The sequence below is a fragment of the Colobus angolensis genome, unplaced genomic scaffold (assembly GCF_000951035.1).
Source record: "Colobus angolensis palliatus isolate OR3802 unplaced genomic scaffold, Cang.pa_1.0 Scaffold149, whole genome shotgun sequence".
Taxonomy (NCBI): domain Eukaryota; kingdom Metazoa; phylum Chordata; class Mammalia; order Primates; family Cercopithecidae; genus Colobus; species Colobus angolensis.
This window is the reverse complement of record NW_012114588.1, coordinates 1,928,568-1,940,598: the sequence shown is the minus strand read 5'-3', so window position 1 is coordinate 1,940,598 and position 12,031 is coordinate 1,928,568. Positions and strand designations below refer to the sequence as shown.

The window sequence follows — 12,031 nt, the reverse complement described above, 5'->3', positions numbered from 1 at the left end:
GATCACGTCAGCGGGAGAAGCGCTGACCAGCAGCCGGAGCCCACCCAGCCCACTGCCCTCCCTCCAGGGGGCACGGCTGTCTGTGCCCAGGTCAGCCCCCTCCCCAGCCTCCCGCCCTTCTCCTCCAGGAGGCCCTGAGCCAGGACAACTTTGACATAATTTTGCAATAATATCACTTGAAGAATTGCCACACAGGAGCTAGCGTCGCGAGCGATCACGTCAGCGGGAGAAGCGCTGACCAGCAGCCGGAGCCCACCCAGCCCACTGCCCTCCCTCCAGGGGGCACGGCTGTCTGTGCCCAGGTCAGGCCTTCAGCCCCTCTGATGCATCTTCCCTCCTCCCCCCTGCAGGAAGCGGGCAGCAGATCACCCCAGCCAGGTTCCCCCCGGCCCAGGTGAAGCCAGAACCCGGTGAGAGCACCAGCACCCCAGGCCCCCACGAAGCCTCCCAGGACCGCAGTCTAGACTTGACTGTGAAGGAGCCCAGGTGAGGCGAGGCCCCCATGGGAGCCAGCCCCGGGAACTGCACCTTCGAGCTGGAGCCCCGGGGTGGTCCTGCCGGGGCAGTTGCAGCGGGCACGGCTGAAGCCCCAGGGTCGGGCAGGGAGGGTGAGCCCCAGGGCCCAGGCCCTGGCCGTCGGAGCTCAAGCCCCTTGGTTTGTGTGTTCTAGTAATGAATCAAATGGCCACGCAGTCCCGGCAAATTCATCTCTTTTATCCTCGCTTATGAATAAGGTAAGAGCCATCCATCACACGCCTCCCGTTCCCCCACCCAGAGAAATTAAAGCTGTGCTGGGGGGTGGGGGGATGTGTTTGTTTTTTAATGTTTTGCCTCTAATAAGATGAGTTTGTACCATTTAAATTTTGAGGCCATTTTTCATCGGATATAATTTCAGAGCCACTGCTTACAAATTAATTTAATGAACTGGCTGAAGAAATATATTCCAGCCTCTGACACCTTTTTTTCCCTTCAGATGGAGGGCTCCAAAAGCTTTTCCAGAGCCCTTCAACTTCGTTCGTGCCTCGTTATTAATTTTATTTATTTATTTTATATATATTTTTGTTTGTTTAAAAGGAGGGGGGGAGGGGGGTCTAAAGTGGGAGCAAAACATCAATTTCCACTTTTCGGGTTGAGTAATGGTCTCGGACGCCTTCCGGAGAGGTCGCTCTGGAATATTTATTTTAAATAATGCAGGGTCTTTGTAAATTATACATCATCTCAAATATATTTTTCCCCTTCACATGATACATTTGACTACAGCAAGATTAATTCGGTTACTGTACACAAGTGACTGCCCTGAGGAGGGGCTGGGCCTGGGCCAGACCTCTCGCCGCAGGGGTCCCAGCCGGGCAGTTGGTGGGGAAGGAGCCTCGCTGGCCTGTGGCGTCCACTCCTTGGCCACTTGCTCTCTTGCTCTCCTTCCCCTTCCTTTGGCCTCTGCCCCCACATCCCCCTCCCTTCCCTTGGAGCCTTGCAATGACCCCCTCCCGGCCACTGCAGCGAGCCTGTCTGAGTCTCACCCGTGAGACTCCCTCCCTCCTTCCCTCCCTCTCTCTCTCTCCTTTGTGGGCCTCCTCTTGTTCTCAAGGAATTCATAGGGGTTCCCCCATCCCTCCTCCTTCTGCGCTTCTTTTGAAAACCTTCTGGCAGGAAAATAACCAGGGAGCCGCAAAGTCTGGGGAAAGATGGGCTGCAGCGTGCGCCCTGAGTCGCGGCCTCGGCTTGAGTGATGGATCCTGCAGCACGGGCTCATGTGGAGGAGCCCTGAGGAGGCCTCACAGCTCCTGGGGTCGGGGCAGCGCAGCAGGCTCTCCGTTCAGAGAGGGCCTGGCCACAGCCAGAGCCAAGCAGGCGGGCCGCGTTCTCTGCTGGCTCTGAGGGCTCAGTGGGTCCCAGCAGCCCAGAGCTTTGACTGTTGCTCCCCAGGCAGCCTTGTCTGTGTTCCAAGCTACCCCAGCCCCATGCTCGGCCTCTGTCCTCACAGATGTCTCAGGGCAACCCTGGCCTGGGCAGCCTGCTGAACATCAAGGCGGAAGCGGAGGGGAGCACCACTGCAGAGCCCTCACCCTTCCTGGGCAAGGCCGTGAAGGCGCTGGTTCAGGAGAAGCTGGCAGAGCCCTGGAAGGTGTACCTGCGGAGGTGAGGGACTGCTGGCCGCACCCACCTGTCCTCCTGCAGCACCCGCCCCAGAGCCCCAGGCTCTCCTCTAATGCCGGCTCCTCTGGCTAGGTTTGGTACGAAGGACTTCTGTGATGGCCAGTGTGACTTCCTCCATAAGGCCCACTTCCACTGCGTGGTGGAGGAATGCGGCGCGCTCTTCAGCACCTTGGACGGGGCCATCAAGCACGCAAAGTGAGTAGGGTGCTAGGGGTCATTTCAGCAGAGCCCCACTGATCCCAGCCTGGCTCTGGGGTGGGTGGGGCTGGGGCCGGCACAGCAGTTCCCGCTAGACCACAGAAGCTGAGTTGGCTTCTCCGAGGTGCTGTCCCAGCAAGCGTGGGCTTTCCATCCTCCTTCACACATGCAGCCTTCAGCCAGGGGCTCTGAGCCCCTGTCCAGGCCCCGCCTGGGGCCCTGCTCAACAGCTGCTGCTGCACCCACATTGCCAGGGCAGCCATCAGTCCCACCACATGCTCCTTGCAGAGCAGGCCAGAGGGGCGCAGAGCCCAGCTGGAGAGACTCGGCTGTGACCTGGAGCAGGAACCCTAGCTGAAGGCCTTTCCAAGCCACAATATTATATCTCTAGGTTACCTTTGACCTAAAAATAATGAAATGAATTTGTAAATCCCATTGAGTTAAAAGACTTCGAGCCTAGCCGCCCACTTATAAGGGAACTCAGAACTTGCAATCGTTTAAAACAGATCTGCAGTGCTCCCAAGGCTTTTCCAACCGCGTAGGTACCCTTGGCTGTAGCACGCGGGAAGCCTACTGTGAATATTGAGAATCCTACCTTTAAGACCTCCGAGCAGGTTCTGGAAGGAAGGGACTTCCTGGGGCAGGGCCTGCTGTCACACACATGGAGGAGCTGGGGACCAAGGAAGGGCACAAGTAGTAAGGCACGGTTAGGCCCAAGCCAGGAGCCCAAGTTCGGACCCAGAGGACATGGCAGTTTGCCCTCCAGTCCTTCTATCCTGGTGGGGTCACAGGAGACTTCTGGAGCTGAGTGATGGGGACGAGTAGGGACAGACACCGGGGTCCAGGCCTGTGATGGGGTCACATGCGTGCCCCTTTGCACCTATCTTCACTGCCCCCCATGAGACCCCCTCTTCTACCTCTCGCAGCTTCCACTTCCGGACAGAGGGAGGAACAGCAAAAGGAAACGCAGAGGCTGCCTTCCCAGCCTCAGCTGCCGAGACCAAACCTCCCATGGCCCCCTCATCCCCTCCGGTCCCTTCTGTCACCACGGCCACGGTGTCCTCTCTGGAGGGGCCCACTCCCAGCCCGGCCTCCGTGCCCTCCACCCCAACCCTCCTCGCCTGGAAGCAGCTGGCTTCCGCCATACCCCAGATGCCTCAGATCCCAGCGTCAGTGCCTCACCTGCCCGCCTCGCCCTTGGCAACGACTTCTCTAGAGAACGCCAAGCCCCAGGTCAAACCCGGATTCCTCCAGTTCCAGGAGAAGTGAGTCCCTCGATGAGCCGGGAGTCCCGCGTACCCCTCGCGTCTCGGGAGTAGGTGCTAGCAAGGGCGCTAGGAGGCCCTGTTCCTCACTGCGGATGGCGCTGCTGTCCCCAGCTTCTCTGGGGTATGGCCACCGGGTGATGTCCTTCTAGCCAAAGATGCTGCTGCTCCTACCTCACTGCCTGTCCCAGAGCAGGCCGGCCAGCATGGGCCAATGGTGGCGGCAGTGGCCGCTGCTCCTGCAGGGCATGTGGTGATCCTGCCAGGACCAGCTGGGGTGGACTGGGCATGGTGGTCCTCAGAGGACGTCTCCCAGCCTGATAAGGAGGGCTGCGTCTCCCTCCAGGCCTCTGTATTGGCCTTCTCTGTGGCTCACACCCATGGCTGAATCTCTTCAGGGCACGTGAAGTCACGGGTGGGGCACGAGGGGGCCAGGCCCCTCAAGGCTGTCACTGGCCTGCACAGTGATCTGAGCTCTTGGGTGGAAGGGACCCTCCTCACTGGATGGTGGTGGCTCCTTGCAGGGAGAACGGTGACTTTGTACTGTCATGTGTGCGGCTTCCTGTTCTCAATAAAAGTAATAAATTGGATTATTTATATCGCCTGAGTGGCAGCTGTCCTCCCTCTCTGAGCACCTGGGGCTGGGCCCACAGCATGGAAGGGGCCCGGCAGTCTTCTCCGTTCCCCCTACCAGCTTCCCCTCCCCTCCTCCTCCCCAGAGTGGCAGCTCAGGTTTCCCAGGCCTGGTCAGAGTGCCCACCGTGGGTCCCCTGGGAGGGGACTACAGTATTGCCAACCAGAGTGGAAGGCTGGGACCAGTGTCCTCCCACACCCCTGTGCATCCTGGAGGCGGCCCAGGGCAGGCCAGCACACCCCCTCTGCCCCAGCAGCTCTCCCACTCCGCCGGCAAGTGGGGTCTGAGTGGGTGGGCACCATGGGCTCCGAGCTGACCCTGGGGAGCCCAGCAGCTGTGAGCCCCCAGGAGCTGACACCAGGCACGTGCTCCTGCTTGCTAAGGGCCTGTGGCAGCAGCGCTTCCTGGTGGGGCCAAGCACCCATCTGCAGTCTGTCAGTCAGCCACATCCACTGCGGCGCCCATGCCACACCAGCCAGGGCCTCACGGCACTCCGCCAGGGCTGGCAGCACCATCCTTATTTTCCAGTCCAAGAAGTTATTCCAGCCATCCTTATCTATAATCCTGAGGTGTGGCCGTGGAAACTACGTGTCCCAGCATGCAATGCTCTGGGCACCCTGCATATTGCAATTCCTGTGCACCATGCAGAGCTCCTAAAAGGAGGCAGAAATGCATGCTGGGTTCTGTAGTCTCTGGCTGAGTCATCCTGTTGAGCAGGACAGCAGCCCAGGCCATCCCTCTTGGTGGTACCGCTGGTCATGGGGGAGTGAACTCCAACACAAGCGAGGTCAGGACACCAGCAGGGAAGGCTTGGGAATGGCAATAACCTTCTGGGCTGTGGTTTCCTTCCAGCGATCCTTGCCTCGCCACGGACTGCAAGTATGCCAACAAGTTCCACTTCCATTGTCTCTTTGGGAACTGCAAGTATGTCTGCAAAACATCTGGCAAGGCCGAATCCCACTGCCTGGACCATATCAACCCCAACAACAACCTGGTGAACGTGCGAGACCAGTTTGCATACTACTCTCTGCAGTGTCTCTGTCCCAACCAGGTCAGCATGGCGGGCCGGCCCAGGAGCAAGGCAGGGGGCAGGGAGGTGCAGGGCTAGCTCAGGGCACAGGACAGGCACCTCTTGGCAGAGGCTCCATTTCTGACACCTTGCTTAAATGGGCCTCCCGGACTCTGGAAAGGGCACTGTCTGCCCCTAGGCCCCTGGAAGCCCCTGGCCAGGGGTCCAGATTGGTGCTAGTTGGTGAGGTCTGACACCTGAGTGGTGACTCAATGCTGGGCAGTCACCATGCCTTTGACATCATTCTTGCCTATCCTGGAACTAGCTTTATGCCCCCTTTCTCCAAAGCCCTAGAATTTTCTAACAGGCCCATTGTCCATGCCCACACAGGAAAGTCAGATCAGATTCACCTTAAAGGCCTGACTCCCAAGACCAGGAGGGGCTGCCTGAGGGGGAACCTGGGTCCACGTGTGCTAGGATAGAGCAGTGATGTCTGCCGAGGTCTAGGCATACAGAGAAGACTGTTAAAATAGGTCTGCTCTAGGTATGGGATTGCAGATGGACTGCAAGGTTACCAGGTTAGGATGCTTTAGTGCAGTGACTAAGGGCATGCACTGCTTTGTTTTTATTTTTTATTTTTGGAGATGGAGTCTCCCTCTGTTGCCCAGGCTGGAGTGCAGTGGTGGGATCTCGGCTCACTGCAAGCTCTGCCTCCCAAGTTCAAGCAATTCTCCTGCCTCAGCCTCCCGAGTAGCTGGGACTACAGGCTCATGCCACCACACCGGGCTAATTTTTTGTATTTTAGTAAAGATGGGGTTTCACTGTGTTGCCCAGGCTGGGCTCGAACTCCTGAGCTTAGGCAATCCGCCCACCTCAGGCCTCCCAAAGGGCTAGGATTACAGACGTGAGCCACCGCTCCCAGCCCTGCGCTGCTTTTTAATATGTGAAAGGTGTTTCTGTGATCATCAGCTTCTGCGAGAGAACACGTGTGCCAAAGGCCCACACCACAGTCTCAGGCCTGGGGTAGACAGGAGCTCACGAAAGTCACCCGCCTGTCCTGACCCTCCCATGTCTCCCTGCAGCACTGCGAGTTCCGAATGCGCGGGCACTACCACTGCCTCCGCACCGGCTGCTACTTCGTGACCAACATCACCACCAAGCTTCCCTGGCACATCAAGAAGCATGAGAAGGCGGAGCGGCGGGCAGCCAATGGCTTCAAATACTTCACCAAGCGCGAGGAGTGTGGCAGGCTAGGTACCGAGGGCCTGGGCTGCGGGCAGGGACTTCCAGTGGGCATCAAGGCCATGGCCCCTGTGGCCTGGGCCACCTCTCCTGGTACCCGTGTCCTGTCCCCCACCGCAGGCTCCATGCTTTGTTGAAGGTGTCCCAGATATCACAGGCTAGGCACCGTCCAGCTTGTGAAACAGTCCAAACCCACAGAGCCCAGCAAGAAGGGTGGGGGTGACTCATACAGGGCCCCTCCACCCCCAGACAGCGGCCCTGGGACCTTGTCGTGAGCATCCAGGGCCTGGGCGTGGTTCTGTTTTCCTTTTCTCATCAAGAAGTCGAGCAGGAAAGTCTTAGGAGTTCAAAGTTCTTTGCTCTGGGATCTCTTTCCATGGCTTTCATGATGAGGTTTTTGTCCACAGTGAGCTACAGTTTGTTCGTCCATTCATCCATTTTGCAGTTACTTATGGAGGGACAGCTCTGTGCCAGGCTGGGTGCTGTCACAGGGGTGGGGGTGGTGACAGTGGTGGCGGCTCAGATCTAGTAGGGAACGGTCAAGTTCCCCATGGGCTCAGCTAGAGCATCCGTGACCCGGAACCCAGGAAGGGGCTGCTGTGGCTTTGGGAAGGGAAGCCACCGATGCCTGAGAGGTAGCCGTGCTGCTGGGAGCTGAGCCTCGGCCCCTGTGCACGGCCTGCTGAAGCGGCAGGACTCTGCCTAGGAAGAGACCAGAACCCAATGGCAGAGGCCCCTGGGCTGCAGGCAAGGCCCGTTGTGGCCTGGTGGTCGTGGCAGCAGGGGTGGGGGCTGGTGCAGTCTGGTCCTTCCAAAGGTGAAAAGGTGACATATTCAAAGTCAACTGCCAGAAAAGGAAACAAACCTTGCCTTCAAGTATGAATTCAAAAAGGAGTTCTCGGCCAGGGAGAGGGCTGGTAGCCAGGCCAGTAATTGTCAACACTCGTGGCCTGTGCTGTCCCTGGGCTCAGTTTACAGATGTCAGGGTATTCTGCAGTTGCCGTTATTTACTCAACTTGTGGTGTTTTTGGTGATAATTGGGGCCAAACAAAGCTGGGGGATGACAGAAGACACCTGGCCAGCCTGGGCGCCATGGCAGCGGACAAGCCCTCACCTGCCCCGGGATGCTGTTTCAGTCCCACCTGCTCTGTTTGTTCTCGGCCCAGAGCAAGGCAGGGGGTGCTGGGGCCTGGGCAGAGGGGCCGGCAGCACCCCGAGCTTCCCAGCAGAGATGTGGGGACAGGTGGCTTGCTGAGAGGTAGCTGGCCTAGTGTACAGGGCCCATGAGGGTCCCTTGCCCTGGAGCTGTGCACCTCCCCGCGTGTGGGCCAGGGGATGGGGGCCAGCCCGGCATTGTCGCTTGCCTCTGTGCCAGGCTGGAGAGGAGGCCCAGGGTTTGGACAGCCAGGTGGCTTTGGACTTCCTGACCTTCCTCCTAAGAGTGCCACCTTGGCACAGCGCCCTTCCCCCAGATGCCATCTGCCTTATTGGCCACACTGCCCCCATGCCTAGAACAGTGCCCGACAGACCCTGGAAGCCATGAGTGCCGGCCAGCTGGGGCACTTATGCCAGGTGGGGCTATGTCCGCAGGCTGCAAGTACAACCAGGTGAACAGCCACTTCCACTGCATTCGAGAGGGCTGCCAGTTCTCCTTCCTCCTCAAGCACCAGATGACCTCCCACGCGCGGAAGCACATGCGGAGGATGCTGGGGAAGAACTTCGACCGTGTGCCCCCCTCCCAGGTGAGAGCCCTCCCCAGGTGAGAGCCACCCCCTCCAGGTGAGAGCCCAGCCAGGGTGGCGGGAATGCACCATGGTCCCACGCTCACTCTCAGGCCTGTGCTGCGTGGAGCCTCAGCCTGCCCTCTGTGGGCAGCATGCCCCACAGCCCCACTTCCTCAGGGACCCCTGTGTCCTTTCAGGGCCCCCCAGGCCTGATGGATGCTGAGACAGATGAGTGCATGGACTACACTGGCTGCAGCCCGGGCGCCATGTCCTCTGAGTCATCCACCATGGACCGGAGCTGCTCCAGCACCCCCGTGGGTAACGAGAGCACTGCGGCAGGTGAGCTGCAGGCAGGGGCTGCTGGCAGGGCCAAGCCCCACTCCCAAAGCCCAGCACCGGTGGGTGCAGCTTGGGACAGAAGGTCCGGGGCACACAGCCTCCGAGGAGGATGGGGCTGGTGTGCAGCAGAGCCAACTGGTCTGTGGGACTGAGTCACTGAGGCCCCTCCCGCCATCCTCCCGCCTCCCCAGCGCTGCCCTTCGTGTCAGTTTCCAGGAGAGGACCCTGGGCCCGTCCTCTATGAGCCACAGCGGGAGCAGCGCAGCCCTGGCCTCCTTCCTCTGCTGCCTCCCACCTGGCCTGGGCCCAGCGCCGGTCCTGCCCGGCACACCTGCCCATGTGACCCCTGGCACCGCCCTGCCTCTCTCTCCTCCTGCCCCCTCTTCTTGTGTCCCTCTCTCTGCTCATCCGTGCACACATTTTCATGCCATACCTGCTTCTGCCATCGGGTTTCTCATTTTGGTTCTTTCTGTTTGTTTGTTCTTTGTTTTGGTTTCTTTTTTTTTTTTTTTTTTTTTTTTTTTTTTTTTTTTTTTTTTTTTTTTTTTTTCTGCTTTTCTCCACCCTCTCCAGGCTGCCCGGCTCCTCCTCCTCCTCCTCTTCCTCCTCCTGCGGCCGCTGGTGATGAGGCTGCCCGCGCGGCCCCGCAGCCGCCAGTGACTCCATCCTTCTCGCCGGCCACGCTCCGGCCGCCCCTCCCCCCCCTCCCCTGCCTCTTCTCTCCGTCCTGTCTCTCATACTCTCTGCTCAGTGCCACTCTCGGAGCCGGCCGGGGCCTGGCCCATCCCACCTGCAGCCCGCCCAGCTTCCCGCCCGTCACTGCCACTCCAACTCCAGTAAAAAGTGACGTCCCCCTAGTTCAGGATGCTGCAGGTAATGCGCATATGCCTTCTCACCGCAGTCCGTCACTCCAGTCCACCCTCTAGGCCATGCTCCGGGGCCTGACCCTTTTCTGCAGCCAGCCAGGCCAAGGACGGGGCCGCTCTGCACCCCTCACAGCCAAGCATCCCCGATACTAGAGAGCGTAGTCTCCATCCCAGGGACAACTCCTCATGGCTCCTGCTCAGTGCTAGGCAGGCCAGAGCACTGCTGCTAGGGATTCTCCCCTGTTCACAACTGCTCAGAGTCCCAGAGACGGCCGATCCTGCCGGAGGCCCTGTGCGGTCTGCCTTCCTCGGCCTGGGGCCAGGCAGGACCTGTCCCTTCTACTCTGAGGAGTGCCCCTGGGATCTGGCACTAGGGAGCAGTAGAGGATGCTTTCGGGAAGGTCTGCTGGGGTCTGGGACCTGCCCAGGTTCAGAGGGTCCAGATTCCAGCCTGAACCCCGGCCCACACCCAAAGCTGAGCAGTAAGTGGAAGTCTCTGTGGACTCGGGCCCCAGCAGTGCTCAGGGGCAGAGGCACCTCCCATCCCACCCCCATATCTGATACCCACTGGGATGGCATCTGCCCACCCCCTCCCTTGAGCGTAGATACCACCCGGGCTCTGACTCCTCTGCTAATTTTTGCCTCACGTTCTGCCTGAGTACAGGCCCCAGGAGTTATGACCGGGACAGGGCCGGGCCTCCCCCACCTCAGGGACTTCCGGCCATTAGAAGCTGCACTCTGGCATCACCAGGCCCTGTGACTTCAGACCCAAAGCAGCTCCTCACCCACCCAGGTTTTGGGCCTGAGGCCATCCCTTGCCCCCTGCCTGGGTGCCCCCACACCGTCACAGCCCTTAGTTTCTCTCCGTTTTTGTCCACTCAGGGTGGGCAATGGGGCCTGGCCTGAGAGCAGACATTTGGTGGCTAGAGTGACTGCTGGGCCTTCTAAGCAGGCTCTGGGAGAGCCAGGCAGGTCAGCCGTGTGGGAGGAGCCCAGAGGCTGCCCACACTCTGGTGGGGCTAGTCAGAGAGCTTCTCTTATTGTTTGTGGGGGGTGGCGTGGGGAGCCAGGACTAGCTGCCTGTGCCTCTGGCAGGAGCTGGGGCTTCCCCTCACCCATGGCCATAGGGGCACAGGTGCCTCCCAGAAAGGGTTACAACCCTGGCCTTGGCAGGGGGGCATCCTAAATCCCAAGAAGCAGTCTGGGCCAGCTGGACATAAATGGGCTCAGCTCCCCCGGCTGAGCCCCGGCTCTGGTCCTGACCCAGGTAAATTATGGCTCTGAGCAGAGGACGGAGGCATTGAGCTGCCTGAGGCCTAGTCCTCCAGTAGGGCTGTCCTCTCCCAGCCCTTGGGGTAGACAACCCCAACAAGACCTTAAAGAACCTTCTGGTACCAAGGACAAGGTGCTCCTTAGGGCAGGGAGTTGCAGCCCCGCACAACCCCGGGGCACTTGGCACCCCTACTGTGAGTAGGCAGCTCCCCCTGTGCAGACAGGGAAGCCGGGTAGCCCGCGGGAAAGGAGCGGGCCTGTCCCTCATTAGACGCAGGCGTAGCTGGCGTCTTGGCACGAGTCCAACTTGGGTAATTGCACTCTGCCGACCTAGATTCCCCCTTCAGCTTCAATTAGCGCCAGGACGTGTCCTCACTTCCCACCCAAACTGGCCAGGAAGCAGCCACCACGTCCCCCAGAGCTGCTTGGGCTGCCACTCCGGGGGAGAGGCCTGTGAGGTCCTTCTGCAGACAGGGATGGGGGGGGGAAGCCCGAGACCCCTCCTGTGCCGGGGGTAGGGAGGGGGCTGGGCAGGAGAGGCCTCCCGAGCCAGGGGAAGCCGAGGGCTCCCTAAATGCCGCCCTCTGGCGCCATGCCAGATCAGGGGTCCCGTGTGGGTGTGACCCTGGGATGGTGCCCACGTGGGTCCCCCTTACGCACTGACCTCCCTGCCCCTCCCCAGGGAACACCATCTCCATGCCGACAGCCTCGGGGGCCAAAAAGCGCTTCTGGATCATCGAGGACATGTCGCCCTTCGGCAAGCGGCGGAAGACAGCGTCCTCCCGGAAGATGCTGGACGAGGGCATGATGCTGGAGGGCTTCCGGCGCTTCGACCTCTATGAGGACTGCAAGGACGCGGCCTGCCAGTTCTCGCTCAAGGTCACCCACTACCACTGCACGCGTGAGAACTGCGGCTACAAGTTCTGCGGGCGCACGCACATGTACAAGCATGCGCAGCACCACGACCGCGTGGACAACCTGGTGCTGGACGACTTCAAGCGCTTCAAGGCCTCGCTCAGCTGCCACTTCGCCGACTGCCCCTTCTCGGGCACCAGCACGCACTTCCACTGCCTGCGCTGCCGCTTCCGCTGCACCGACAGCACCAAGGTCACGGCGCACCGCAAGCACCACGGCAAGCAGGACGTGATCAGCGCCGCGGGCTTCTGCCAGTTCAGCTCCAGCGCCGACTGCGCCGTGCCCGACTGCAAGTACAAGCTCAAGTGCTCGCACTTCCACTGCACCTTCCCGGGCTGCCGTCACACGGTGGTGGGCATGTCGCAGATGGACTCGCACAAGCGCAAGCACGAGAAGCAGGAGCGCGGCGA

At 60.2% G+C, this 12,031-nt stretch overlaps 1 protein-coding gene across 1 annotated transcript in view; it reads left to right on the top strand.

Annotated features, from left to right (window-relative positions):
- The window catches only part of CASZ1 (castor zinc finger 1), a 150,159-nt gene extending 145,935 nt beyond the window's left edge, over window positions 1–4,224 (top strand). Inside the window, exons 12-16 of the mRNA XM_011935798.1 lie at window positions 351–486; window positions 671–734; window positions 1,985–2,139; window positions 2,230–2,352; window positions 3,282–4,224. Coding sequence (XP_011791188.1) covers window positions 351–486; window positions 671–734; window positions 1,985–2,139; window positions 2,230–2,352; window positions 3,282–3,624 — 821 coding nt within the window. The 3' untranslated portion in view covers window positions 3,625–4,224. The remainder of the gene's footprint in view (window positions 1–350; window positions 487–670; window positions 735–1,984; window positions 2,140–2,229; window positions 2,353–3,281) is intronic.
- The last annotated feature ends 7,807 nt before the right edge of the window (window positions 4,225–12,031 follow it).